Source organism: Pieris brassicae, chromosome 10 (genome assembly GCF_905147105.1).
Source record: "Pieris brassicae chromosome 10, ilPieBrab1.1, whole genome shotgun sequence".
Lineage (NCBI taxonomy): Eukaryota > Metazoa > Arthropoda > Insecta > Lepidoptera > Pieridae > Pieris > Pieris brassicae.
This window is the reverse complement of record NC_059674.1, coordinates 18,930,012-18,956,659: the sequence shown is the minus strand read 5'-3', so window position 1 is coordinate 18,956,659 and position 26,648 is coordinate 18,930,012. Positions and strand designations below refer to the sequence as shown.

At 34.7% G+C, this 26,648-nt stretch overlaps 1 protein-coding gene across 1 annotated transcript; it reads right to left on the bottom strand.

Moving 5' to 3' along the window:
* Positions 1 to 1,579: 1,579 nt before the first annotated feature.
* LOC123714929 (G-protein coupled receptor moody) lies at positions 1,580 to 26,010 on the bottom strand. The gene is made up of 9 exons (XM_045669612.1): positions 25,739 to 26,010; positions 9,166 to 9,239; positions 8,118 to 8,258; positions 7,241 to 7,411; positions 3,482 to 3,609; positions 2,995 to 3,148; positions 2,352 to 2,578; positions 1,930 to 2,070; positions 1,580 to 1,825 (listed from the first exon to the last, which is right to left on the bottom strand). The coding sequence occupies exons 2-9, from the start codon at positions 9,228 to 9,230 to the stop codon at positions 1,710 to 1,712; spliced, it is 1,143 nt and encodes a 380-aa protein (XP_045525568.1). The 5' UTR covers positions 9,231 to 9,239; positions 25,739 to 26,010; the 3' UTR covers positions 1,580 to 1,709.
* Positions 26,011 to 26,648: the final 638 nt, after the last annotated feature.

The window sequence follows — 26,648 nt, the reverse complement described above, 5'->3', positions numbered from 1 at the left end:
TTATCTCTTCTAAGTCAATCACTTTTTCATAGAGAAGTAAATAATGATGCAAAAATCGTAAATTATTTCTCCTGTAAAATTTAGTTCTTTTGTTTAATAACGGTTTCAAAATCAGGGTGCGTTTTGTTAATCCTAAATAAATAAATTAATAGACATTATTCAAAAATAAAAGAGTTTTATTAATCAGACACATTTACACATAAAGGAGGAAACGATGGACGTCGAGGTATGAATGGTATTTTGTATTCTGCCTTGACGTCTGATGATGAAACTCAGTTGCAGGTATAGTCCGAATAACTCCTCTAAACAATCCATACGTCTCTCCACAGAGCGACCCCACATTTCTACGCAGCGTCAAGGGATCAAGCCGCTCGGAAACTGACTGGTCGTCGACGATTCGAATCTCTCTTCGTTGAATACGGTCAAGCGGCCTTCCGCTCCTTAGCTGGTACCGGGGAGCTCCCGTCCAGAGGTGACAACAATACACCGTATGGGACCGAGTTTGCGTAGGTTGCTGTCGTCCGCATATCAATGAATTTTGCTATGTGGAAACATATAATTTATATGCAGAATAAACAGGGCCCAACGACCTTAATGTTCCGATCAGTGAGAAAGCTGGAAATCCAGTTGCATAATTTTTCGAAGAGCCTTTTCGAGTCAAGCGCTTTATACACCCGATCGAAGGCTTTCGTTATATCCAAACTTACCGCTAGCGCCTCCCCCGTTGACTCAATTGCGTCTGCCCATCTATGTGTAAGGTATACAAGACGGATTTTGTCAAGGTCATCCGCTGAATGACCACGACGAACACCGTTCTAATCGCTAATGAGCTAGTGGCTCTCTAGACACCTCAGGAGCTGGCCGTTGATAATGGTTTCCATTATTTTCAAGGCTTTGTATTTATTTTATTTACATTCACCGAGCAGTGTTGAAGTGCGGTATTATGCAGCACTAAGGTTAGGTGCTGTTCAGTTTGTTATGGGAGATGTGTATTAGGAAAAAGGCCAAAACTTGTCTCAGTTTATTTAATAAACAACCATAGAGAGTCAAATTAACATTTATAATTTATCTAATAATTGAACATTGTTTGAAATTGCCTTAAGCGACAATGTAAATAATAGATATATGTCATATGTAGGTCACGTCGTAATATTATGGCAAAGTATACACATCTACAACATAATTACATACACACTTTAATGGAAATAGACACTAAAATAAATTAATTGTATATAAATATTATTGGTAATTTTTCTTAACTCTACTCTATCTACATACGTTCGACTAACAACTTGAATCCACGTGAAAGATATAAACAATATACAGCCGGGAGAGGGATTAAACATATTTAAAAAGTTATTAATATTTATCACACAATTAACCAACGGGTTTAACACACACACACACTCACAATGATAAATCTACTCTTTGGCTTATATAAATCTCTGTATATGTCACATTGGAATGTGCAGGTATATAATTGGAATGGTAAATGCTGAGGCTGCGCCCAAACACTCACCGAGAAGCGCGAGCGGCTCGTCGCCCGCGAAGGACAGATCCACGGAAACTGACTCGGTCTTCGTCTCTTCGGCCCACGAGACGTCACGAGAGTCCGATTCCGTCCTTTTGGAGTCTGGGAGAGAAATCGGGAAGGGCGGACAGATCGGTGGGGTCGCCTCGGCCGCCCAGGGACGCGAACTGCCGAACGCCTATCCCGTCCGAGCGGAGCCGCCTCGAGGCTCCGCCCTGGAGTCCCCGAGCGACACCTGACTGAGCGCCGTGCGCGTGTTGCTGAAGCTGTAGCCGTGACGCTCGTTCCATTTCTCTAAAAAGAATCGGCCACCAGTTACGAGTCGGTCGTCGGAGGTCAGGTCCGCGGGTGGGAGGTGTCCCCCGGCGATGAGGCGGGAGGCGGAGGGGGATACGCACCGCTGGCGAGGCGACCGTGGCCTCGGGGGCAGCAGAGGGCGGCCGCGTACGCTGCTCGGTACTGCGCGTTCATGATGACGTAGATGATGGGGTTCACGCAGGCGCTGGCGTACAGCAACAGGTAGCCGGCCACGTGGAACACTGCGTCAGGGAGTCGATTTAGCGAACGTTCGACGCGCTCTCGTCTGACGAGGAGGCGTTAAACTTAAACTAAAATAACTTTATTCATATTGGTAAGCAGGCACACTTATAAACATCAGAAAAGAAGTTAAATTAATTCTAAATTTACATTTATTACCAGTCCGCAAGTTAGAGCGGACAAGATATCGCTAGGTTTTGAGTCAAACAAATTGCTTGAACTGTAGGCAAATCAATCTCAAGGATTAGAATCATTTAAATGTTCGGTTAGAGACGAAACTTACCAGGATAGTGGACGTGGCTGTCGGCCACCTTCGCGATGGTGATGGGCAGGTAGCACACGAGGAAAGACAAGAAAATAGCGAGGACCATTTTCGTAATCCTCCATTCGTTCCTTCTAGCTTTGGTCTCACGAGAGTCTTTTATGGTGGATCGCTTGATGTCGCCACCGTTGTTCAGCGTGCCTTGGATGGTCTGCGATCTATGGTGCTCCCGCATGCGCCGTTCAGAGCTGAGGAAGGAGAAGGCCTATTTGCGTCACCGTTGCTTTCTCGCATGAAACAACACAGGCAAGAATTCTTTCTTCTTGTTACTTACACGGCCTGTTCTTTCATATCTTTTGCACTTCGTTCCTACGGTATAGTGTACTTATTCCGTCAGTTTAAATAGTGACAAAGGACTCAATACCCCAACGCTCTAGATAATATAGCTCAGCGATTTTATGAGGCCGTAAAATGAAATAAAGTATGAAAACCTCAACGGCTATTTATTTCGGTCCCATAAAGATAAGGTGTCTGACATCCATAAAATTCTTTTTTTTCTTCATTATATTAATAATAATTCGAGCCTCCATCACTCTGCATTTTTCGACCCGAGCAAACAAAGTTTTCACCGCGTCTGAACCGGATGAAAATAAGCGATATTCACCTATGAACTACCCAAAATATCCTCGCGTAACAGATGAAGATGAGCAGAGCGGGAACTATGAAGGCGATGACGAAGAGAGCGGTCTTCGAGGACCTGCCTCTTTCGTCGGCCACTATGGAGCAGGTGCCCAGCTCCGCATCGTAGTCGAACTTACCTAAAAAAGGTAACGATTTCAAGGTATCAACTCGTGGGACAGAGAGTTTCGGTGAGTCATTCAACTTGTATTACAACTTAAGGTAATTAGAAGTTAATAAAAGTTTTGAACCCTGCGTCAGCTCGAACGCCACTTGAGAATCGGAATAAATTGCGAATCGTCGAAATGTAAATATGTCCCCGAGGCTTCGAGGGTTAAAAGTAATTAGTGAAACGTGATAGGCTTTTGGCTAATCGTCCGCTATCGGTCTACGGAGTTTGCATCTCGAAATGCGAGTTGTAGGTTACTTTTATAACACACGTGGCTCTTGCACAACAATAGCCGTAGACTCACCCCAAACTCCGAGGAGGGTGGGAATCTGCATTCCGTAGGAGAACATCCAGGAGAAGACTATCATGAGGGCAATATTGTGCTTCCGATACACGCGGGAATACCAGCTGTGATGTGCTATCATTATATATCTGAAAAAAAACACCAAATACAAAAATTACTCATTTCGACCAATAAATAATTCGCACGTCGTTCGATTGGCGTTTACGATAAAACTTCGTAAGTAAGTACCTGACGTAAGTTGTTTTACGAATAAGCTCAATAATATCAAATTGATTTACTGTTTAGTTGCATAATTGTGGGATGCTAAAGGGTATAAATATAGAAGCTTTAGCATTCCACAATTAATCTAATTAGTCTGGCCAGAAATACTGTTACATAGAAACTTTTCTTTTCTTCAACTTTAATTGTTTTGCATTTGAAACACGTGTATTATTTTAACTTCTTTCGATTTTGCGTCATTTCACATATTTTTTCGTGTTCATTATCAAATTACAATATACAATAAAGAACATAAGATTACTACTGTGATTGCCTTACATAAAGTGGGTATGGAGCCGTCGGTCATATTCCAGACACCTCAACAGCTTGGTATCAGCCGTATATTCGTATATCTTAATATATATAAATCTCCTGTGACGATGTTGGTCCGCGATGGACTCCCTAAACTACTCAAACGATTTTAAATTAAATTGGCACACCGTGAGCATTTTATTGTCGCAATTTTATTTTATTGCAAATTATTTGTCTATAATTAATAGACAGTCACAATTATCTGTTAACTCCAAAAGATTCTAACAGATGTCGATACTTTTCGACTGGATTGAGTAAGTAATCAATAGATGGCACTGCTATGGTAAACCGACAATCGTGTCATATAAGGTACAATTCAATATCATGATTACCACGTGTTATTGAGACTAAAGTATAAATTCAATTTATACTATGTATTATGTATTATGTTAGCATAGCCAACCACGTGTTACTTAGACCGAAGTGTAATTCAAATTCAAATTATAGTGACGATAATACAGTGAAATTATTCTTTCGTGTCACGGTATTAAGGCTAACTAAAACCACATTAAGGAGAAACGAAGTTCGCGGGGGCAGCTAGTCGTACTATAAATAGATATAGAATAGGACAACATTGCGTCAGTCGAAAACCAGAAAACATTGGGGCGGCGGCGTTCTGTTAGAACTACAAAGGCTGTTAATGTTGTTGAAGCCAGAATTCGTCAAAACCCATTAGGAAGCAAATAATCGTATCGCGTGAAATGAATATTCCCGCTAGGATTCTGCGCGTATTATAAAACAAGATGTAGAGCTCGGTGCTTATCGTCAATATACAGGGCATGCCCCAAATCAATCTTTACAATTAAAGAGAATCGATCGATCAAAATGCCTTCCATCGCGATACGCAGCTGAAAAATTTTCATGATTAAGAACACTACAATAAGCAAAATAATAAAGTGTACGCTCACAGTTCTAAAAAACCTGCAGAAGTGGTCGAAAGATAAAATAAGGTGGTTATCATCCTGCGTCAGTGATGGTTTGGTGAGGCTTATCTATGAGTCACAAGTCAAGTACATTTTCGTGAAAAAGGAGTAAAAACTTCAGCCAAAGTGTATCAATATACAGTCTTGGGTCATGTTGTGAAACCTCTCAGCAATACACTTTTTAAACATATACCTCGGCCTTTCTAGCAAGATTCTGCGTCTGGTTACAAGACACGAATTACCAATACGTTCCGGACTTTATAAGAGGTGAAACCTGGCCCTCGTCTAGCCCAGACCTCAACCCTTGCGTGCATAAATCCATAGATTCGTGGCCAAACAGATTAAAGGCCTGCATAATAGCCAAAGGTGGACATTTCGAATGCCATTAATGAATAAGTAGATATAAAAAAAGATGCTTTTTCATTTGCAACAGAACTTTTGGCTGGACTTTGATTATACACCAATACTTTTTTCTTTTTCTTATTAATTATTATAAATCCCAGGTCTAAAATTTTGTAAAGTTGTTTGTATGTCAAAGGTATGCAGACGGAACGTAGTTTGTAAACTGTTTTATAATTTTAGATGAAAGGCGAATACCAGCTCTGTCGAGAACATTTTTGTGTGAAAGTATAACAAGGTTTTCTTAGCACTTTACATATTATACCTCACCCACAATATTATGAGCCCTCAGCTATATGAACCTCTAATGCTATAAGACAAATTTTGCGTGGCCTATTCTAGTGATGTGTCTTTTTCAAGGCTTTAAATTCTTAATAAGCCAGTTGTTTCACTTAATATATCAAACATCACGACACATTTCTCACTAATTGCGAATCCTTCCTTTGTTACGATTATAAAACTATAAGTTATTACTTAATAATAACTTATACTTTTTTTATTTTCGAATGGAAACAATACAAGTTTTTAGGTCTGGGCCTCCGAGTTCGGTATCTGTTTCATGATAATTTGTTAATCGAATAGGCAAATAGGTGATCAGCCTTATGTGCCTGACGCACGACGTCGACTTTGTGGCCGGTTTCCTTCACCGATGTTTTCCTTCATCGTTCGAGCTAATGTTAAATGCGCACATAGAAAGAAAATCCATTGTATGAGAGTCGCAATTTGTCTTCTTTCGCCTGTTTGCGAATGTTTTTCTTCTCTCTGTCCATCAGCTCTGTCATTTATATGTCAGACAAAAACACAATTAACCTTAGTAACACCCGTTTTTGTATATATATAGTGTGAACTCTATATAACAACTCTGAAGGGCCTGTGCATTTTATGGCGTTATGGAGAGTTGTCGTTAAATGGAGAGAAGAAAAACATATAGATAATCCATGACTCCTACTTATTAGTCAAGGTCAACAACAGTCTTCATATGCAAGCAATCCCAATTTGTAAACAGAAGAACGAATTTATCGGCGGTTTAGGAACTTCGTTGTTAAATCGAGGGACGTTACATGGAGTTTACACTGTATATGCCTTTTAACATATCAATTATCTTTCAAATCATTTGAAATGAAATATAAAATCCAACAATTACATGAAGCTATTCGAATATGGAAATCGAAGCCTATTTATTAAATGAATATAAAGTTATAGAAACATTGCGATGACACAATGATTTTAATATGACCTATCAACGCTCTTGACATACTCGTAAGTCGTAAGAACATTATTCACCTCACTCACCGAAGCCTTATTAAGAAGGCTGTATTCACACTATGTAAGTGAAAATCACATTGCTAGACGTATGACAGTTGTGATAAGAATATTGTTTATATGTAGTATTGTTATCGACGTTAAACATTAAAGAGAATTCATTTTTTAAACAGAAACGTTATAAACAAATAAAAATGCGTAGTTGTTTATTGAGTATAAAACTTTTTTGTATATGTAGGTGTTAGTTTAACATACACCGCCGCTATATACATAATTATTCGTTAGAGGCGTTTCTGCAGCACTGGTGCCACGGTGGAACTCGTATTCGTAAATAATTGCATATTTCATGTTTACCGTTTTATAAATAGAGTGACGCAAAGAAAAATATAAAACGGAAAAATGAAATAAAGCAAGGTTTTAGAAAAACAAATGCATCATTAAATAGCTGTAAATAATTGAAATTGGAATTCTTAACCAAAGAGGAGATATTTGAGTCAAAGTGGCCAGTATGACAAAACGCCAATTTCATATGTAAGGACATAATATAAAAAAAATATTTTTTTATCATTTTAGGTCTTGGAATTTAAAATGTATTACATCTCACCTATTCAGAGTAATAAGGGCTATACTGAGAAGCGAGACACCGACGTTCCCGTAGCGTAGAAAGGGCACCAGTTTGCAGAGAGCACCTCCGTGGGACCACGTGCGCGTCCAGAAACCGGAAATAGCAAAGGGTAGCACCATGGCGCAGAACAGGAAGTCTGCGATGCATAGGCTGAAAGTTAAAGGTATACTATTACTGAAGTGCCTCTATTTGACGATTGACACAGAAAAATAATATCTGAAATTAATTGTAATACAAATACCTACCAAACCTTCAATTAAAGTAATTTATATCAGGTTGAAGCCAATGTATTAGATTTCCTCTATTGAACATATTGCACGCCCACTAATAACTAACAAATGTTAATTAAGTTAAAACAATTAGGTGAACTTCTTCGTAAATAACACTTTACGACACATTGTCTTAGTTTCTTACTATACGAATGCCTCACTTGGGAGGGACAATGACATATACTTGCACAAAGAAGCTTCCTTTGTGCTATTTACCACTTAATACAAGACCTTATTTTTAATCAATCTTTTCCTAAAGTATTAAGCGTTCGAAAGTTTCAGTAACCAAGAAATTTAACCAAAATCTCTCAAATAAAAGGCCAAAAGCTCCTCCTCACGCGGTGTAGTGTGCGACAAATGTTAACGTGCGTACACAATAAACGTCCCACAAACACTTAGACACCCTTCAAAAATGTTTAATTACAGCTCGTCATGTTTGACCCATTTCTGCCAGAGGCATGTGACAATTTCATAAAGTTAGAGGAGTTTTCAGTCTCTTTATAATGTAAAGGAGCTGATTACCGTCGAGTACATTAGTAATAATAAACAAATATATATCGTAGTTAAATCATTTAATAATTACTCACCTAATAATAAAAGCAGCGGCGACATTCCTCACTTTAGGACATTTAAGGAGAGCGACCACGGTGAGTAAGTTTCCAAAGAGACCCACAAGCAATATGAAGCCTGTTACCACAGCTGCGAAGGTGAGAAGACCTGGTGAAAATCTGGAACATTATAAAGTATTTTTAGGCATTACTTTAATACGCTGCCATTGTAGATAAAAAATGCATTTTTTCTTGTTGTCTCTGATAATATCAATAGCATAACAGATGTTACGTAATTAATACACTGAATTATATAAATAACTAAAAGAGATATATAAGAGTTTACAGATTTCGTCACAGTACTTATGCTAAAGATCATTCGTTGTATGTTGGTCTCCGGGGAACTGGAACATGAATGCAAACAAAAGTGCAGGATTTCCTTTGACAGCCACACCACAAACGTGTATTGTGCTCGCGGTTCAGTTTGAATAAGACATTTCCTTTACTTTATTAATACGGTTGAAATAATTGGGAAAAATTCAATACATACGCATTCATTCATGTGCATTTAAGAGCCGAGCATAATGAGTTTTACACACCTTTTAAGAAATACAATTCTTTTTTATAACCAGGTAGATGCTGGTCTTCCTCCACTCTTAGAAAGGCTAAATAAGTACCGATCACAATTAAGATTCACAATACTTTTCTTCGGTTTGGTTGTGTTGTTGTGGTGGTTAAAAACTTTGCATGCAAGATAAACTGCTTAAAATACCTAAACGGCAGCAGGATAATAGTGGTCATAGGAAATTTGCATTTGCTCCAAATCTTTGAGCGTTCTTTGATTGTATTTTCCATTAAATCATAAAAAATGTGACCTCATTCGACAACTTAAGGATTACGAAAATAAAAATAATTTAAAGAGTTCTGTCACGTCTTTAGTTGTCGTTATGCGGGACATTACAAAGTTACATATTTGTGTGAATATATTTCCAATGGCTAACCAAGTCACAACAAAACATTCATCAAATCAATGCATTCGTGTATAGTACCCAGATAGAGACATTTAATTCTAGATAAAATCACTCACTTGGATAATTCGCTAGGTATGACGTTGGATGCTAAGTCTTCGGTGACATTCCAATCATCCGCCATACTGCCAATCTGCAACAAACATAATATTATATATATTGCTATCTGGAAGGTACCTAAGACAAATGAAGAGCATATGCGCTAGTTATTCACGTGTCTACAGTCAAAAGATTAATTCAATATCACACCCTGTCTTTTACAATTTTCAAATATCGTTACAACATATTAGTTGTTATAGATGTATATGAATCATATGAACATTTGTAAAGTATTAATCTGGTAAATTGTGACTCAGGCAATGCTCGTGTACAATTTACTTCCGCCAAGTCGTTTTTTAACGCAAAGACAAATATTAGCTCTGTCGAAGACAGGATGTCCGAAATAAGATGTCGTAACCCATTCAGGCATAATTCAAACGTACAGTAGCCATAACTGAGATTTGCAATGCAGTGGCATTTCTATTTTTTTTTACTTCGGAGAGGTCCTAGCTTATTATATATATAATAAGTTTTCAAACGACTTATTCCATTAATAATAATGAATACGTATTCCATTTGTAATCCATCAACATAGATTATCACAATAGTGGCATTTCCGAACGAGCTCAATGTGCCGTGTAAATTGTACGCTCGCTTCATCATAGAATGAGCATGTTCAATAGGCCGGTGATCACAGGAGCATGACTGGTCCAATCGCATTCTACTGCGGCATTTGTTGGCGAAAACTTTGCCGATCGCTTTTGTCTTTATCTCTTGATGGTTACGGTTTGACGGCATAAAAAAGTTTTTTAATCATAATAATAGAGGAAGAGACTGCATCTACGTTATATTTTTGTTAAGTACAGGATAGGTGACGGTAATGAGCCATTTTTGTATAAATTTATAACAGGTTGCTTAGATACATTTGATTTTACATAAACAAATAAACCAGAAATAAAAAAAAATATCAAAATACTGTATAAATTGTTGAAACGAAGTTGTTAGGGAAACTATGATACTTCCTTTCTACGTCCTTTGTATAACAGACAATAAATTAAAGTATATAACTTGAGGGTGTTGTACGGTGTTTGAATTGAAGTACCTTGTTTTATATATATTTTCCATTCGTGACCTATTTTCCGTTAGGAGTTGGCTCGATTTAAATATTCACTTCCTAGTTCTGTTATGTCGGCTGACCCATCACGATCGTGTCAAGGATAAGGTACTGTACAGTTCTACTATAGACTAATACTACGATTTTGAAAGTAAGTTGTGCCTATGAATATTTCGCTATTCGAGTTCAAATTGGCTGGGTGTTAATAATTTTTTTACCATTTCATCTACCATTATCTAAAATAACTAAAAATATCAAATTAAATCGCAGTATTAAAAAACCAAGGATTCTTCTATTTATCTCACAGATCGAATTATCCGTCAGATGTATGGGATATAATTATTTAAATTTAAATAAATTAAGTTTTAACCTTCACATCATTTTATAAAATACAACTCGTAACGTGTTTGAGTAAGTGACAAATTGTAGGCTTACCAGTAGTTTCTATTACGAAGGGTTACTCGAGCCTAAAGTAAGATTGGTTTACGTCACAGGAAATCCTTATAAATAGTACCATTTTGGGTATTCGTTACGGCGTTAAGCCTTTGAATTTATCCAAAAAGAAAAGATGCCAGTTAGCTAATGCAATATTTACTGTTATGAAGAGGGGGTCGACTTCAATGTTTCTAGATTTTTCCACTAGTTAGAGAACTTTTCAGCAGGCTGTGATATGATTTCTGACCGTTTCAGGAGAGGGTCAATCACATATTAGAAAATTGTAATTTCCATAATATTACCCTAGTTTTCAGGAAGCTGAAACCTCTTTTCAGTCGGTTTCAGAACATGTGTAGTAGTGGAGTGGAGTGGTGCAGTTTTCAGGAGACCCGTTTTCAGGCGTTTTCAGGCCTAGGTATACCCCTTTGATGAAGGAATATTCTAGACCAAACTTTCTAGGTGTGAGACAAGGACCAAATGATACGAGAAAGAGAGAGAGAAAATCAGAACTTTCTCGAAACTAGACTGAGCACTCTAGAACCCCGTACGACAAGGACGGAGCAACGTGCGAAAGAGACAAAGAGTGCGGACGTTCTAGAATTGTGCAATCGCTACTCAGTAGCAAGCCCGCCTTGAGAGTTCTCGAATATTGTTTAGAATTATTCCCAGGGATATATAAGCGAGCCGAAACGCGACTAGTCATCTTTAGTTTTGAATGCGATAACAAAAGAGAAACACCGAAGCGATAAAGTGCGAATAAAGTGAATATAAGTGATAAAGTACTGTGTGAAGTGTGCATAAGTGAAGTAATTAGTGACTGTGTTTTTGTGTGTTATAAGTGCATTTCTGCAATCAATTTGTGCTCATAAATTCCTCATTGATTTTTCAAGAAATAAACCCTTGAAGAAATCTACGGCATTTTCTATCCGATCCCCTAGCTCGTAACATTACGAAAACCTTCGGCTAATTGCAATTTCAGAGCAGAGATATTTATGTTTCCTCAAATGCATGAAGTCCTTGGTAATAAGGCTCTCCAACAATTAAGAATTACTACTGTGACTCAAATTATTGAGGTAATGTGTCTTCCAAATTGTTTTTGATGATAATAACATAATAATAAGAAATAGAGCGATGATGAGACGAGTATTAATCGTTAAGATTAGCGAAGTAAATGTCTGTCCTAAAAGTCCGGATCTATTAAAAAGTCTAGACTCATTTATTTCGTAATAAATAATAGCAACTTATTTATCGCTAATCCCGAATATAACGAAAGCTTTATTAACATGATAAGTTAATCAAATCAGATAAAATAAAAACTTTATGGATTTTCACTTTCGAAGTTTGATTAAGAATTAATATCAATCTTAGGCTTCGCAGCCTTATACATAATTCAGAAGACATCATCATATATTGTGAATGTTTTCTGAGTATCAGCCTCTTATATTACATTCAGAACTTCATTTCAATTTCCTAATAATTCTCATCTCCAGCTTATTAAAACGAAATTTAACAAAATGCGTGAAGATAAAGTATAAAGTCCTCAATGTAGGTTTGGGGGTGGTGACCCAGTTGGCAATGCCGACCTGTCTGGCGATGCCAACAAGCCAAAACATGGATAACTAATAGCTGTGACACACTGACTTATTATTGCCTGCGTTTGCTCAGCTGCTGCAGGAAAAGGATAATCTCTCTTTATAATGCTTCTGGATATTATGTTATTTTTTTTCGTTATCTGCCAGTTATATGTCGAAAAAATATAATAAAAGCCAGCATGCAGTAAGCGAAACTTTTTTCTTATATGGGATCAAGACCAACTGTAAGTTCAGTCTTGCTTCTAATTTATTGAACCCCACCATGCCTCAGGCAAATAATGAAGAAAACGTGTAAAGTTGTTCTGTTTGCGCTCCAACATAAGACAGTATTTAGTTTCAGGCATCTTATTGTATGTCCAATTGTTGATCACAGAAACACTACAATCTGTTTTTAAATGAAAATTTAACAATAATGTGAAGACTAAAACGTTGTAATTGGACTTGATAAATAGCAATTGTAAGTCTCAATTAAGCTCGTTAAGTGAGTGACGAGTGTAAGCCACGGTTTAAATAACTAGTAGTAGACCTCTTTGTGGCTTTATTTGTTAAATAATGTCTAAAAGATCTTTACATAATGCGATTTTCCTTACAAGCTTTTCTATAGCTGTCCCTGAAACTTTTCCATTTCCATGTCCATGTAGAGTTAGGATACTGATACGATATTTGATATATACCATATTGGATGTTTCATATTCATTCCAGTTCAATAATTAACGTCGAGTCGAATAAAGATATAATGTGTCTTATTTGCGGTGTACACTAATAATAATGAAATTATATATTATACATGAAACATAGTTTAACGGAGTTAGTCGGAGGCGTATGGATATAGTTTGTTGTTCGTTGATTTAAACGTTTAAGGGTTTTTAGTGCGATCTTGTGTAAGGCCATTAAATGAGCCTATAATAACTGGAGTGTTGTTGTAATTATTCTTTGAAAATCCGGTTTATAACAAACAAAGTGGCTTTGTTTTCGTTAACAAAAGGAAACCCTGTAATAGGGCGATATACTTGAATTACGTATTTAAGTTCAATATTTTTCCGTCATTTAATATTGTTTTAGCTGTGGGCTGAAACCTTTTTAAAAGTGGGGCGAGGTGAAAACGAATTGACAAAAATGCGTAAAAGCCTTTACGAATTCAATAAAGGTTGTCAAAAGCGTTTATTATATTATATGAATGACATTATTTAAAGTTAATAGTGCTTTTTAGAGACAAATTAATTATACATTTAAAAGTCGGACCTCCGAGTGCTTCTATATATAATTAGAACAAAAGATTGCTCGCGCCTCACATGTTTGTGGGACAAGAAATAATGTATGGCACCAATCCCTCTTAATAAATGTATTTTTAATAAGTTAAATTAAACTAAATATTTACAATTTTAAGAGAATTGTATCAAATTACACACTATCGCTTGGATTACCTTAACTACATTACCTTATTAGGGTAGTTATTATTAATAATAAAGTAAATATTATTGGTATGAGTTTCATCCATATCAACATATTGTTAGACATATCGATTAAGTTTCTCAATAACAATATCTACATAGAAATATGTAAGAGAAAAATCTTTCATTATTAAAAGTAATAGTAAGTATGAAATGAATAATTTCCTTTACAAGCGATCATCGGTCTTGGCATAATGCATGGACCAATTAACCAATTCAGCACGACAAAGGCCAAGTGGATAAAGCATTGTCTAAATGGAGGAAACGCCCACGAAACAATACAGTTTCAATATCTATCATATTCAACACGTATGACATAATTCCTAAAGTGTGTAAACCTGCTAAGTTTTCCGACTTAAATCGATTTGAAATAAAGCCACGGTGGCTATAAGCTGTGCTTTTGGCAAAATAAATGATAATTGTGATAGTCAGATACAGATCCGTCATATATATGAGACAACTTTGCATACAAAGCTATAGTAACTACTTTATTTCAAGGTTTTTACGTTTTTTTTAGTACAGCGATAATAATTTTGGCAATTTACGAACGTATAAAAGTTTCATACGACGCTTAAATTAGAATCAATTTTATTCAGCAATTTTCTTAAGCAATTCTATCAACAAAAGATTCTGTAAGCATCGCCTTTGAAACCTTGTTTATGGTGTGTAAAATATCAGAGTAGTAAAATAGATTGCAACTAAGTTTCGATCACCTTCGACGGACGCCACGCCCGATTAATACATGAAAAAATTACGATATACGTAGTTGTTAGTGTTTGCCCAATATGTATTACATCAATCGGAAGGCGACATTAAAATAAATGGTGTGGCGCAGGGGCAGTTTACTATTTTTAAAGATAAATATAAAGTTTACTGTAGTGGAATATAAAGTTTAAGGTAATGTTCTTATAAATTGCAGGAAAACTCATAATTATCTGCCCTGGTAATATTATATTACTTCGATACAGAAGCTGTAAAATGACCTAAAAAAAGAGTAAGTGGGACATTATGCTGCTTGAATTTCCTCGATCGTTATTCTCTTCGGGGTGGTAAGTGATTAGTCTTCTGCGAGCCATTAAGTGAGTACATCTTTAGGCCGTGGCATTATTTTCATCAAGCGACATGATGGTTGCAAATCGTTTGCAAATAATATTAACATTTAAATACGGAAACATAAATTGTATAAATAAAATCCGCCCCGATATGGTTAATAGTATTAATTAATATTAGTAATAATTTCAATAAAAAGTCTAGTGTACCGTGACATTAATGAAGGTGTAATCCTCGTATATCCTTCAGTATGGTGGATAATTGATTTTACATTATTCAAACGGAATATCCTTAGACTAACGGAAACAATAAACATAATTCTATCCACCAAGACATGAGAGAATATAAAATGAATATAAAAGCAGTGCAGTGGAGTCACTGTATCAACGTACCCATAAAACTCCAACGATGTCATGGTGAAATGCGTTTTATTGTCTCTCTATTGAACCGCTCACTATTGTATTTCTCGTAATGGCCTGCGGCACATTTTGAAATTAGGACTATAATACTCTAAATAAGATTGTTTTATTAATAATTAGAAAAAACCGCCTCGTAGAAACGGGATCATATTCACAGGCGGACATGTGCATCACCAGGCATCAGTGAGTAATTACCTTACGAGACATTACACCTATGATGAACACTAGCCAAATTTACCAAAAAAGCAAGGATCAGGCCAACAAATATTGTTTGAATTAAAACGTATTCATAATAATTTTAAAATTAAAATAATAAGCAATAAATTAAATTAGTTGACTCCGACCTGTTCGTGTCGTATTAAGTGACGCAGTAAATACTGTGGAAGTTGAAGGGCGTGAAATGAAAATACCAATATTTTAATTAAGGATCGTAAGCGCAAAGGCACGTAACGAGTGTAAATTGATTTTGTAATTTAGTTACGTCAACCTATTTTGCGTAGAAGCCATCTTGCCGTTAACGTTATATAATTAAATTGTAGCAATAGACTATTAGCATTAAATTCCATTTGTTTGAATCAAAAATGCGTTTAAACGCTATCTACCAACACCGTGACACATTTTGCTACAAGTCATTTGCAATGACTCATTCTTGTGAATGTCTTGAAAGTCGGCCTTTGCATAAAAATTAGCAAAAACTTCCTCAGATTACTCATGGTTTTAAGTAATACAAGTAACAAAGGACTTGGGGATCGTGAACGATTGCCTTGAACCAATACTTTGTGTCTTTTTTTTAATAAAATAAATCACAACAAATTACTACAATCCCGTATGCTAGAAGCATGGATATTTTCTTTAAAGTAGAGAAAACTAGTAAAACAAAGACTTGGAGGGGTTTCTATTTCAATGCAAAAGAAATGCTGTCTAAGGCTATATTTTATTTATTTAAACTCAGTTCACAGAACAGTTACTGATATTGCTGATGCAATTTGTAAGGATTGACATTGTATAACATTATCACTTCTGCTGGCGTGAGACCTTAGATTTCGTCAAATTCTCGCGGTAACTATGGTTATTTCAGTTCAAAAGGTACGTATACAAAACGCTCGGCACTATTCCACAAATCACAATTTAGTTCATTTGTCTATATTGATTTTAGGGGTTTTAATTAAAACCATGTTTTCTAAGAAATATTTGTAATATGACGGAGATATCTTTTTTTTAAAACGGGGTAACAGTTTGGAACATAATATATGCCTACGCTATACTTTAGGTATTCCTTGTAAAGTATATCGATGGGTCTAAGTTGTAACGGTAGTAATAATATAAAATGTACAAACGTGACTAATGCCCGTCATAAGAAAACATCAATGAATCACGCGTCAATATCTGCTTCAATTATTATTAATTACCTGTACATTTGTACCACAACAACATACGGCAAAGACTCCTAAACTTCTTACTAAAAAACAAAGCTAAAAAATATTTTTTTAAATAGCAAATGTCGCAGCAGGTTTATCATTTAGACTTGGCTGTGAGTAACTTTCCGTTAGTTGAAATTGAGCTGGATAATTTCCAAGCCCCAACGTCCGACCTCACATGGGGTACTTTGGCAACCCGCAGAGTTCTTTGCACTAGAAGCTGTAGTAACCATGAGTCTAATGAACTTGATTATAAAACCTACTTCTATAAATTTGATTTGATACACTCTATCGATTAGATTCGCTATTATTACTTAACTAGTTTTTATTACTTAAATACGTTTCTGTTCGTGGTGTTTACTTGATTTTTGTATTTAGAAGTACTTATACTTTTCATAAAAAAAATGTGGTTTAAATATATTTATTTAATTATTTTTCTGCGTTTCCTGGGTTGATTGTGAAACAACCAAAAATTGCTTTTATATTTAAGATATCCTCCATTTAAGAATAATATCCCAAAGTGGGGCTATCGAAATTGTCAACATTCTACCACAAAAGGTTCTCTTTAATCCCTCGGGGTGCGATAGAAAAAGCGTTTATTATATTATATGAATGACATTATTTAAAGTTAATAGTGCTTTTTAGAGACAAATTAATTATACATTTAAAAGTCGGACCTCCGAGTGCTTCTATATATAATTAGAACAAAAGATTGCTCGCGCCTCACATGTTTGTGGGACAAGAAATAATGTATGGCACCAATCCCTCTTAATAAATGTATTTTTAATAAGTTAAATTAAACTAAATATTTACAATTTTAAGAGAATTGTATCAAATTACACACTATCGCTTGGATTACCTTAACTACATTACCTTATTAGGGTAGTTATTATTAATAATAAAGTAAATATTATTGGTATGAGTTTCATCCATATCAACATATTGTTAGACATATCGATTAAGTTTCTCAATAACAATATCTACATAGAAATATGTAAGAGAAAAATCTTTCATTATTAAAAGTAATAGTAAGTATGAAATGAATAATTTCCTTTACAAGCGATCATCGGTCTTGGCATAATGCATGGACCAATTAACCAATTCAGCACGACAAAGGCCAAGTGGATAAAGCATTGTCTAAATGGAGGAAACGCCCACGAAACAATACAGTTTCAATATCTATCATATTCAACACGTATGACATAATTCCTAAAGTGTGTAAACCTGCTAAGTTTTCCGACTTAAATCGATTTGAAATAAAGCCACGGTGGCTATAAGCTGTGCTTTTGGCAAAATAAATGATAATTGTGATAGTCAGATACAGATCCGTCATATATATGAGACAACTTTGCATACAAAGCTATAGTAACTACTTTATTTCAAGGTTTTTACGTTTTTTTTAGTACAGCGATAATAATTTTGGCAATTTACGAACGTATAAAAGTTTCATACGACGCTTAAATTAGAATCAATTTTATTCAGCAATTTTCTTAAGCAATTCTATCAACAAAAGATTCTGTAAGCATCGCCTTTGAAACCTTGTTTATGGTGTGTAAAATATCAGAGTAGTAAAATAGATTGCAACTAAGTTTCGATCACCTTCGACGGACGCCACGCCCGATTAATACATGAAAAAATTACGATATACGTAGTTGTTAGTGTTTGCCCAATATGTATTACATCAATCGGAAGGCGACATTAAAATAAATGGTGTGGCGCAGGGGCAGTTTACTATTTTTAAAGATAAATATAAAGTTTACTGTAGTGGAATATAAAGTTTAAGGTAATGTTCTTATAAATTGCAGGAAAACTCATAATTATCTGCCCTGGTAATATTATATTACTTCGATACAGAAGCTGTAAAATGACCTAAAAAAAGAGTAAGTGGGACATTATGCTGCTTGAATTTCCTCGATCGTTATTCTCTTCGGGGTGGTAAGTGATTAGTCTTCTGCGAGCCATTAAGTGAGTACATCTTTAGGCCGTGGCATTATTTTCATCAAGCGACATGATGGTTGCAAATCGTTTGCAAATAATATTAACATTTAAATACGGAAACATAAATTGTATAAATAAAATCCGCCCCGATATGGTTAATAGTATTAATTAATATTAGTAATAATTTCAATAAAAAGTCTAGTGTACCGTGACATTAATGAAGGTGTAATCCTCGTATATCCTTCAGTATGGTGGATAATTGATTTTACATTATTCAAACGGAATATCCTTAGACTAACGGAAACAATAAACATAATTCTATCCACCAAGACATGAGAGAATATAAAATGAATATAAAAGCAGTGCAGTGGAGTCACTGTATCAACGTACCCATAAAACTCCAACGATGTCATGGTGAAATGCGTTTTATTGTCTCTCTATTGAACCGCTCACTATTGTATTTCTCGTAATGGCCTGCGGCACATTTTGAAATTAGGACTATAATACTCTAAATAAGATTGTTTTATTAATAATTAGAAAAAACCGCCTCGTAGAAACGGGATCATATTCACAGGCGGACATGTGCATCACCAGGCATCAGTGAGTAATTACCTTACGAGACATTACACCTATGATGAACACTAGCCAAATTTACCAAAAAAGCAAGGATCAGGCCAACAAATATTGTTTGAATTAAAACGTATTCATAATAATTTTAAAATTAAAATAATAAGCAATAAATTAAATTAGTTGACTCCGACCTGTTCGTGTCGTATTAAGTGACGCAGTAAATACTGTGGAAGTTGAAGGGCGTGAAATGAAAATACCAATATTTTAATTAAGGATCGTAAGCGCAAAGGCACGTAACGAGTGTAAATTGATTTTGTAATTTAGTTACGTCAACCTATTTTGCGTAGAAGCCATCTTGCCGTTAACGTTATATAATTAAATTGTAGCAATAGACTATTAGCATTAAATTCCATTTGTTTGAATCAAAAATGCGTTTAAACGCTATCTACCAACACCGTGACACATTTTGCTACAAGTCATTTGCAATGACTCATTCTTGTGAATGTCTTGAAAGTCGGCCTTTGCATAAAAATTAGCAAAAACTTCCTCAGATTACTCATGGTTTTAAGTAATACAAGTAACAAAGGACTTGGGGATCGTGAACGATTGCCTTGAACCAATACTTTGTGTCTTTTTTTTAATAAAATAAATCACAACAAATTACTACAATCCCGTATGCTAGAAGCATGGATATTTTCTTTAAAGTAGAGAAAACTAGTAAAACAAAGACTTGGAGGGGTTTCTATTTCAATGCAAAAGAAATGCTGTCTAAGGCTATATTTTATTTATTTAAACTCAGTTCACAGAACAGTTACTGATATTGCTGATGCAATTTGTAAGGATTGACATTGTATAACATTATCACTTCTGCTGGCGTGAGACCTTAGATTTCGTCAAATTCTCGCGGTAACTATGGTTATTTCAGTTCAAAAGGTACGTATACAAAACGCTCGGCACTATTCCACAAATCACAATTTAGTTCATTTGTCTATATTGATTTTAGGGGTTTTAATTAAAACCATGTTTTCTAAGAAATATTTGTAATATGACGGAGATATCTTTTTTTTAAAACGGGGTAACAGTTTGGAACATAATATATGCCTACGCTATACTTTAGGTATTCCTTGTAAAGTATATCGATGGGTCTAAGTTGTAACGGTAGTAATAATATAAAATGTACAAACGTGACTAATGCCCGTCATAAGAAAACATCAATGAATCACGCGTCAATATCTGCTTCAATTATTATTAATTACCTGTACATTTGTACCACAACAACATACGGCAAAGACTCCTAAACTTCTTACTAAAAAACAAAGCTAAAAAATATTTTTTTAAATAGCAAATGTCGCAGCAGGTTTATCATTTAGACTTGGCTGTGAGTAACTTTCCGTTAGTTGAAATTGAGCTGGATAATTTCCAAGCCCCAACGTCCGACCTCACATGGGGTACTTTGGCAACCCGCAGAGTTCTTTGCACTAGAAGCTGTAGTAACCATGAGTCTAATGAACTTGATTATAAAACCTACTTCTATAAATTTGATTTGATACACTCTATCGATTAGATTCGCTATTATTACTTAACTAGTTTTTATTACTTAAATACGTTTCTGTTCGTGGTGTTTACTTGATTTTTGTATTTAGAAGTACTTATACTTTTCATAAAAAAAATGTGGTTTAAATATATTTATTTAATTATTTTTCTGCGTTTCCTGGGTTGATTGTGAAACAACCAAAAATTGCTTTTATATTTAAGATATCCTCCATTTAAGAATAATATCCCAAAGTGGGGCTATCGAAATTGTCAACATTCTACCACAAAAGGTTCTCTTTAATCCCTCGGGGTGCGATAGATCAAGAAAAGGTTTTTTCAACGCAGCCTTCGATTAATCGAGGTGTCACCGCTACACGATAAGATGGGATGTAAATGTTTGTTAAAGAGTCAAACAGAAGGCTGAATTATCTGTTAAGCCACATTTTATTCCACACAATTCTGACTTAGTTTTTATGAATAAGTAGATAACAATAAAATTAACCGGGGGGCCTGAAATAGGTCATTATTTAAAAACGTCAACTAAAGATCCAATGAATTTTACCTTATTTTTTTGGCATGAGTCTATTACAAAGTCTGCAACATTTAAAAGTAGTTAATGTATCAGTCGTTTACATAAAACAAAAGTCATTTTTGATGTTTTTTTTAAATTTAGAGTTTTATCATGAAAATCGAAATAAATTTTAGGGAAAACACTTTTCTTCAATTCAAATTAGAGGTATTTTATGAGGTAACAGCCAAATTATTGAAGCACTGTTTGAAGAGATCGACGGAGGTTCAGAATATACACAACCGATGTACAAGGCCGCATTAAATTGTGTATTCACAGACAGTTTTCATCTTGAATGTTCAATGGTCTTTCAATTTATTAGCCATTCAATTCTCGCTCTGATAAGCGTCGTTATTGGACGAATGCTAATCGTTTTTCAGATTTACCGCACCGCTGCCCACTTGATGTTATTATAAACGTAAGTATTTCTGTTTTCTTGCTTTCTACTTCAATAATCTTGTGTATTTATTAGTTTACGGTCTATTGTTTATGAATATTCATTAAACCGGGTTTTAATACACATTACCGTATTAAGTATATGGTATCTACTGTACAGCTTTTTATATTGAGTATAATTGTGGATGTTTTTCTTTAAAATAGGCGTAGTCGAAATAAAGTAAGCTAGAACTATTTGTCGGTAAAGGCTGCATATTGTGCATTTTGTTGCTTTTTAAAAATATCAATAATGCACCCTTTGTGCCACAATTTCGATTATAACTATCTATAATAACAACATGTATTCCTCTTACATATGTAAGATTACGATAGGACAGTATATCGGTTACAGACATAAAACAGTTTCCGTTACACTGCGGTTACCTGTTCCGACCCAGTTCCGAGGATAAAACTACGGAAATCATAACATATTAACAAAGATTGATGTTCTTGATGTCCTATTTCATAACTGAATAGCTTCCCGATTTATTTTTGTTTCGGAAATACGGAACTGTAATATGTATATACTTACTACCAAACAAGTACTTAATGTTTAACTACCAAAATATGGAGTTATATGTTAAAACTATTATGCTCCCACTTACGTCTCCTGTTTCTGGTAAGAGTCAGAGTACATGTATACATAAACATTACTTTCGTAAGTAGGCAAGATGTAGCCATAGATGTAATAGTTAAATCCCTCTCAACGAGAGCCAAGAAATAATTGTAATTTCTCCTAAGATAACGCCGTAATGTAAGCAAAAATAACATCAGAATACTCACACGTATTACAAAAAGAATTGTAATTTCGCACGCTATTAAGCAGTAATTCTGCGTAACGACCGTGCCTAAATTAAGTGATGTACCTTCATATTGCCATATTTTTGTTAATTAGGAACTGTATTCCAAAATGTATGTATTTATATGTCGAGGGAGCTTATATGTACGTGATTAGCTCTTATTAAAATGATGTGGGAATTGTTATTATATTTTTAATATTAAGGTCATTGGAAAAGAGTCGTCCCTGGACTTAGGGACAGTCTTAATTAGCGGTTGCGTGTCCTGTCGCGCGATGCAGCTGACAATTACATGTAATTGGGAGCAGTGTGGGGGCCGTGCGCCTCTCCAATATTAACCACTTAACATATCTCAGAGTCCACTATTATAAGGAATGTTCAATATCTCTTCATAAGCGTTTAGTAGACACGGAATAATACGATAAATGCGAGTTATGGTTATATACTGATAATACATTTTTAAAAGCTTCAATTTACAAAACAAGGTTAACAACAATTAATCTCAAGTATGAAACGAATAACATACATTGATGTTAAAACTGGATTGATGAAGAAATAATAGAAATACATTATCATACATCTTCTAAAACACAAATAGGTCAACAAAACACAGCAAATACGGTCAGGGAATGGCAATTGGCAAGTTGGCCTAACACTATATTGTATAAAGCCACTTTACGGTGGTAAATGTCTGAGATGACTAAAAGGCGTTTAATTTTATGTTTGTTGATGATTTTTTTATATAAAGTTACGGTTTAATGAATGTTTTTCGTTATATTAGCACCAAAACTTAAGAGGAACAAAATTTTCATAAAAAATGAATAAATCCGACTCATTTTGCCCTGGTACCACTAGATAACATTTGTGGACATTTCGGAGGCCGCGCTTTAAGATAAAATTTTGACGTTGATCTATGCATGAATTAGATTTAAATTTGCTTTTTCTACTCGGTGGTATATTTTAGCGTTAATTTGGTTTTTGATTTTTAATATCTTGGAACATAACTAATTGCTAACTATATTATTATGAAATTAGACCACCAAACCTCGACGAAAAACCTTCTTATAATAATGATGACTAATGTGAACAAACAAGTCTTGTAATACAATCGATAATATTCATATTCTATATACATGCGCCACACACGATGTTACAAAGAAAGCACAGAACTTTGAAACTAAATTAACATCAAACGAAACAAAGAATTTCTTTTAACATCCGTTGTCACAAATAGTTCACATTATTTGTTGGGGCAGTAATCTGAATTTTAGAAGTATGGTTTTTATTTTAAGAAGATAAATTAGCGTTTCTTACGGAAAACATATTCATTTTAAAGTGTCAATTATTTTTAATTGAAAAAGTCGCGTAGTGACTCGTCTTTGTCATTGAAAAAGTTGAGCGTAATTCTCCTGCCAAACGCTCAAACACTATTGATCAAATATATCACTTACGCCTGACCATTTAAAAGCTAAAGAATATTTTTTCATAGCTTTCCAACATAAATTCGTGTATCGTCGTTAAGGGCACCAACTAGCAAGAGATGGTCAAATGTTTTGGAATGTGGGTGTATGATTATACATTTGTTTTGTGACATCCATGCACCTAATGCTTGAGTGTCAGGTTATATTTGAACGTTAAATTTTATTTCACGATGTCTGGCTCTAAAACATTAGTATCGGACCAGTGACAATATTCCATAACACTTTTCATGTCTGATGGCAAGCGAATGGGGTTTTTCAATGTCCACTTTTCTATCAATAACATTTTAGTACAAATGGCTATTTGCGCTATTGAAGGTATCTCATACAAAATGACTCTTTGGATTTACGAAAATTTTACTGAATCAGTTTAAAATAAATAAGTCTATTAAAAGAGACACTCTGATAACCTATGACTCCGCTGAGACATAATTCTAATAGATATTTGCGAAAACAAATACGGAACTAACGTCGTTCCACGTACTTAGTCAATCCTATATTTATTGATATACAATAATGACTTATTTTCTATGTAGTATAAGGGAAAACTTAATGTTATAAAACTACGTATAGTTATTTAGACTTTACGTTAGATAGTATGTTTTACTAGTCATATCTACATTAAATTATGCCCTCGTAAATTATTTTCTTCGTATAAATCAGTAGTAATTTGTCTCGAGTCACACGTTTTATCAAGTTAGATTATAAAGTAAATTGTGTTGTATGGGAGGCTCGTGACGCTAAGAGCGAACATTGTCATCACCTCTACTGTACATTGCAAATTCTATTTGGATATCCAATAAATTCGTTTAACAGTTCCATAAATAATTTAAGTACCTATAATATATATACTTCATTATCTATTTGACGGAGCAAGACATTGAAAAGGCAAGTTCTCTATCTATTTATGAATAATAATTTTTGTATAGAATATTTGTTTATATGCATGTGTACACAGCGGAGGCTAGGATTATTAATAAAACTTGTCTGGAAGGCAAATGTATGCTTAAAACTACTAATATCAGAATGTTCTCCAGGACGATTCAGTAACGGTCGCGGCAGCTCAATTCTATTGGGACTGGCCATTTATTATTTATAGTGTTGAAATAACACATTTTCATTAAACGTTAAATGAGGAAGCCACTCACATCTTTCGTAACTGCGATTGCATAACATCATCATTTCATCGCGTTTTTTTGTATTTAGTCATACATAAGTCCGTTCGCATGTAAGGTAGAATGACGGTAGATGATTGATTGAAATGGTATTTTTAATGGAATTGAACACCTTTGTCAACTGACGTGTTCCTATTAGGTGTATTTTAGCAAAGCATCTTTTTGCCTAATATGATAAAGTTTCGGGGTACGAAGCTACAATTATAAACTTGGATATCTCATTGTTGTGCAAACTGAGGGTAACTTCAATTTAACGAGTTTCGTTGCTTCCAGAGACGAATGGCAAACTAATTAAAAATTTAATAAACACCCTTTTTATAAAACTGTTGGATTCTTTGTATACGTAACTAAAGAAGTTCAGTTACTATTTACGATGTTTATCAAGTTTTTCAAATATATTCAAGGAATTCTACTTAGCTTTTGTTTATCTTTGAATAAATTACAGTAAAATAACTACCCGCTTAGCATAATTGAATCATCTCAATTAGATAAGAAAAAATAATTTTCTTAAAAAACGTTAACTTATAGATCATTTCGGATGTGAGCGTAAGTCATACACGTTAACATAATTAATTGTTACAATTTTTATTTAATAAATTAGACGGACGAATGCGTCTTACCTTAGGTGGCTGCCAGCAAATTTATATCCAATATTATCAACTCTCTGTCAAGTTATTAAAATATTTTTTTAAAACTTTTAAAACATCCAGCAATCCGTAATATAATACACTCACTACTACAACACGTATCATATATATTACAGTATTTGTCATCACAAAAACCTTTTACGTGCAATGTTATTAAACATATTCGGCATTATATCAAACACGCATGCGTTAACGCGCCTTCTGTCAGACTGAAATGTCAACTTCGCGCGCTTCGGTAGCGCACAATGCTTGCGCAGGCATTGTGTTGTACAATCTACGACCGCGAGTAAGAGGGACGGATGACTCACTCATAGGAACGGCTGCGTCATTCATAAAACCAAGACATTGAAATTTTTATTCTGTGTGTTTGCGATAAGCAACATTTTTAAATGATTAAAACAATGTCACCATTAAAATGGAAAATAATAATCGTTCGATAATGAACCTTATAAGAGCATCTAGAGTTTGGTAATTGTTATTAGCTATTATTGAGCTTTTCTAAGACCTTAGTGCTTTTAACAAGGATATGATTGTGTCATTTAGTAATTACGACGATATTTTTTTTTAAATTAAGCATATTCTATAATTATATAACTACCGTAATTTGAATGTGACGCATTAACTTCTATAAGCATAAACACTTTTTCTACGGAATTAGAATTTTAATTAATTCTAATCTTATTCAATTCTAGTCTAATTGTAATTATATTACATAATTAATCAGTACCTACTTAGAATACAATTATTATTATTATGATTTGTAAATATTTATTAATATCTTAATATTGCAGGAATACTGTAGACTATATATTATTACATACAAGAGAGCACATTGGTTAGTTAACAAAGTTAGGAGAGAAAACAAAAACAAAAAATAGTAAAG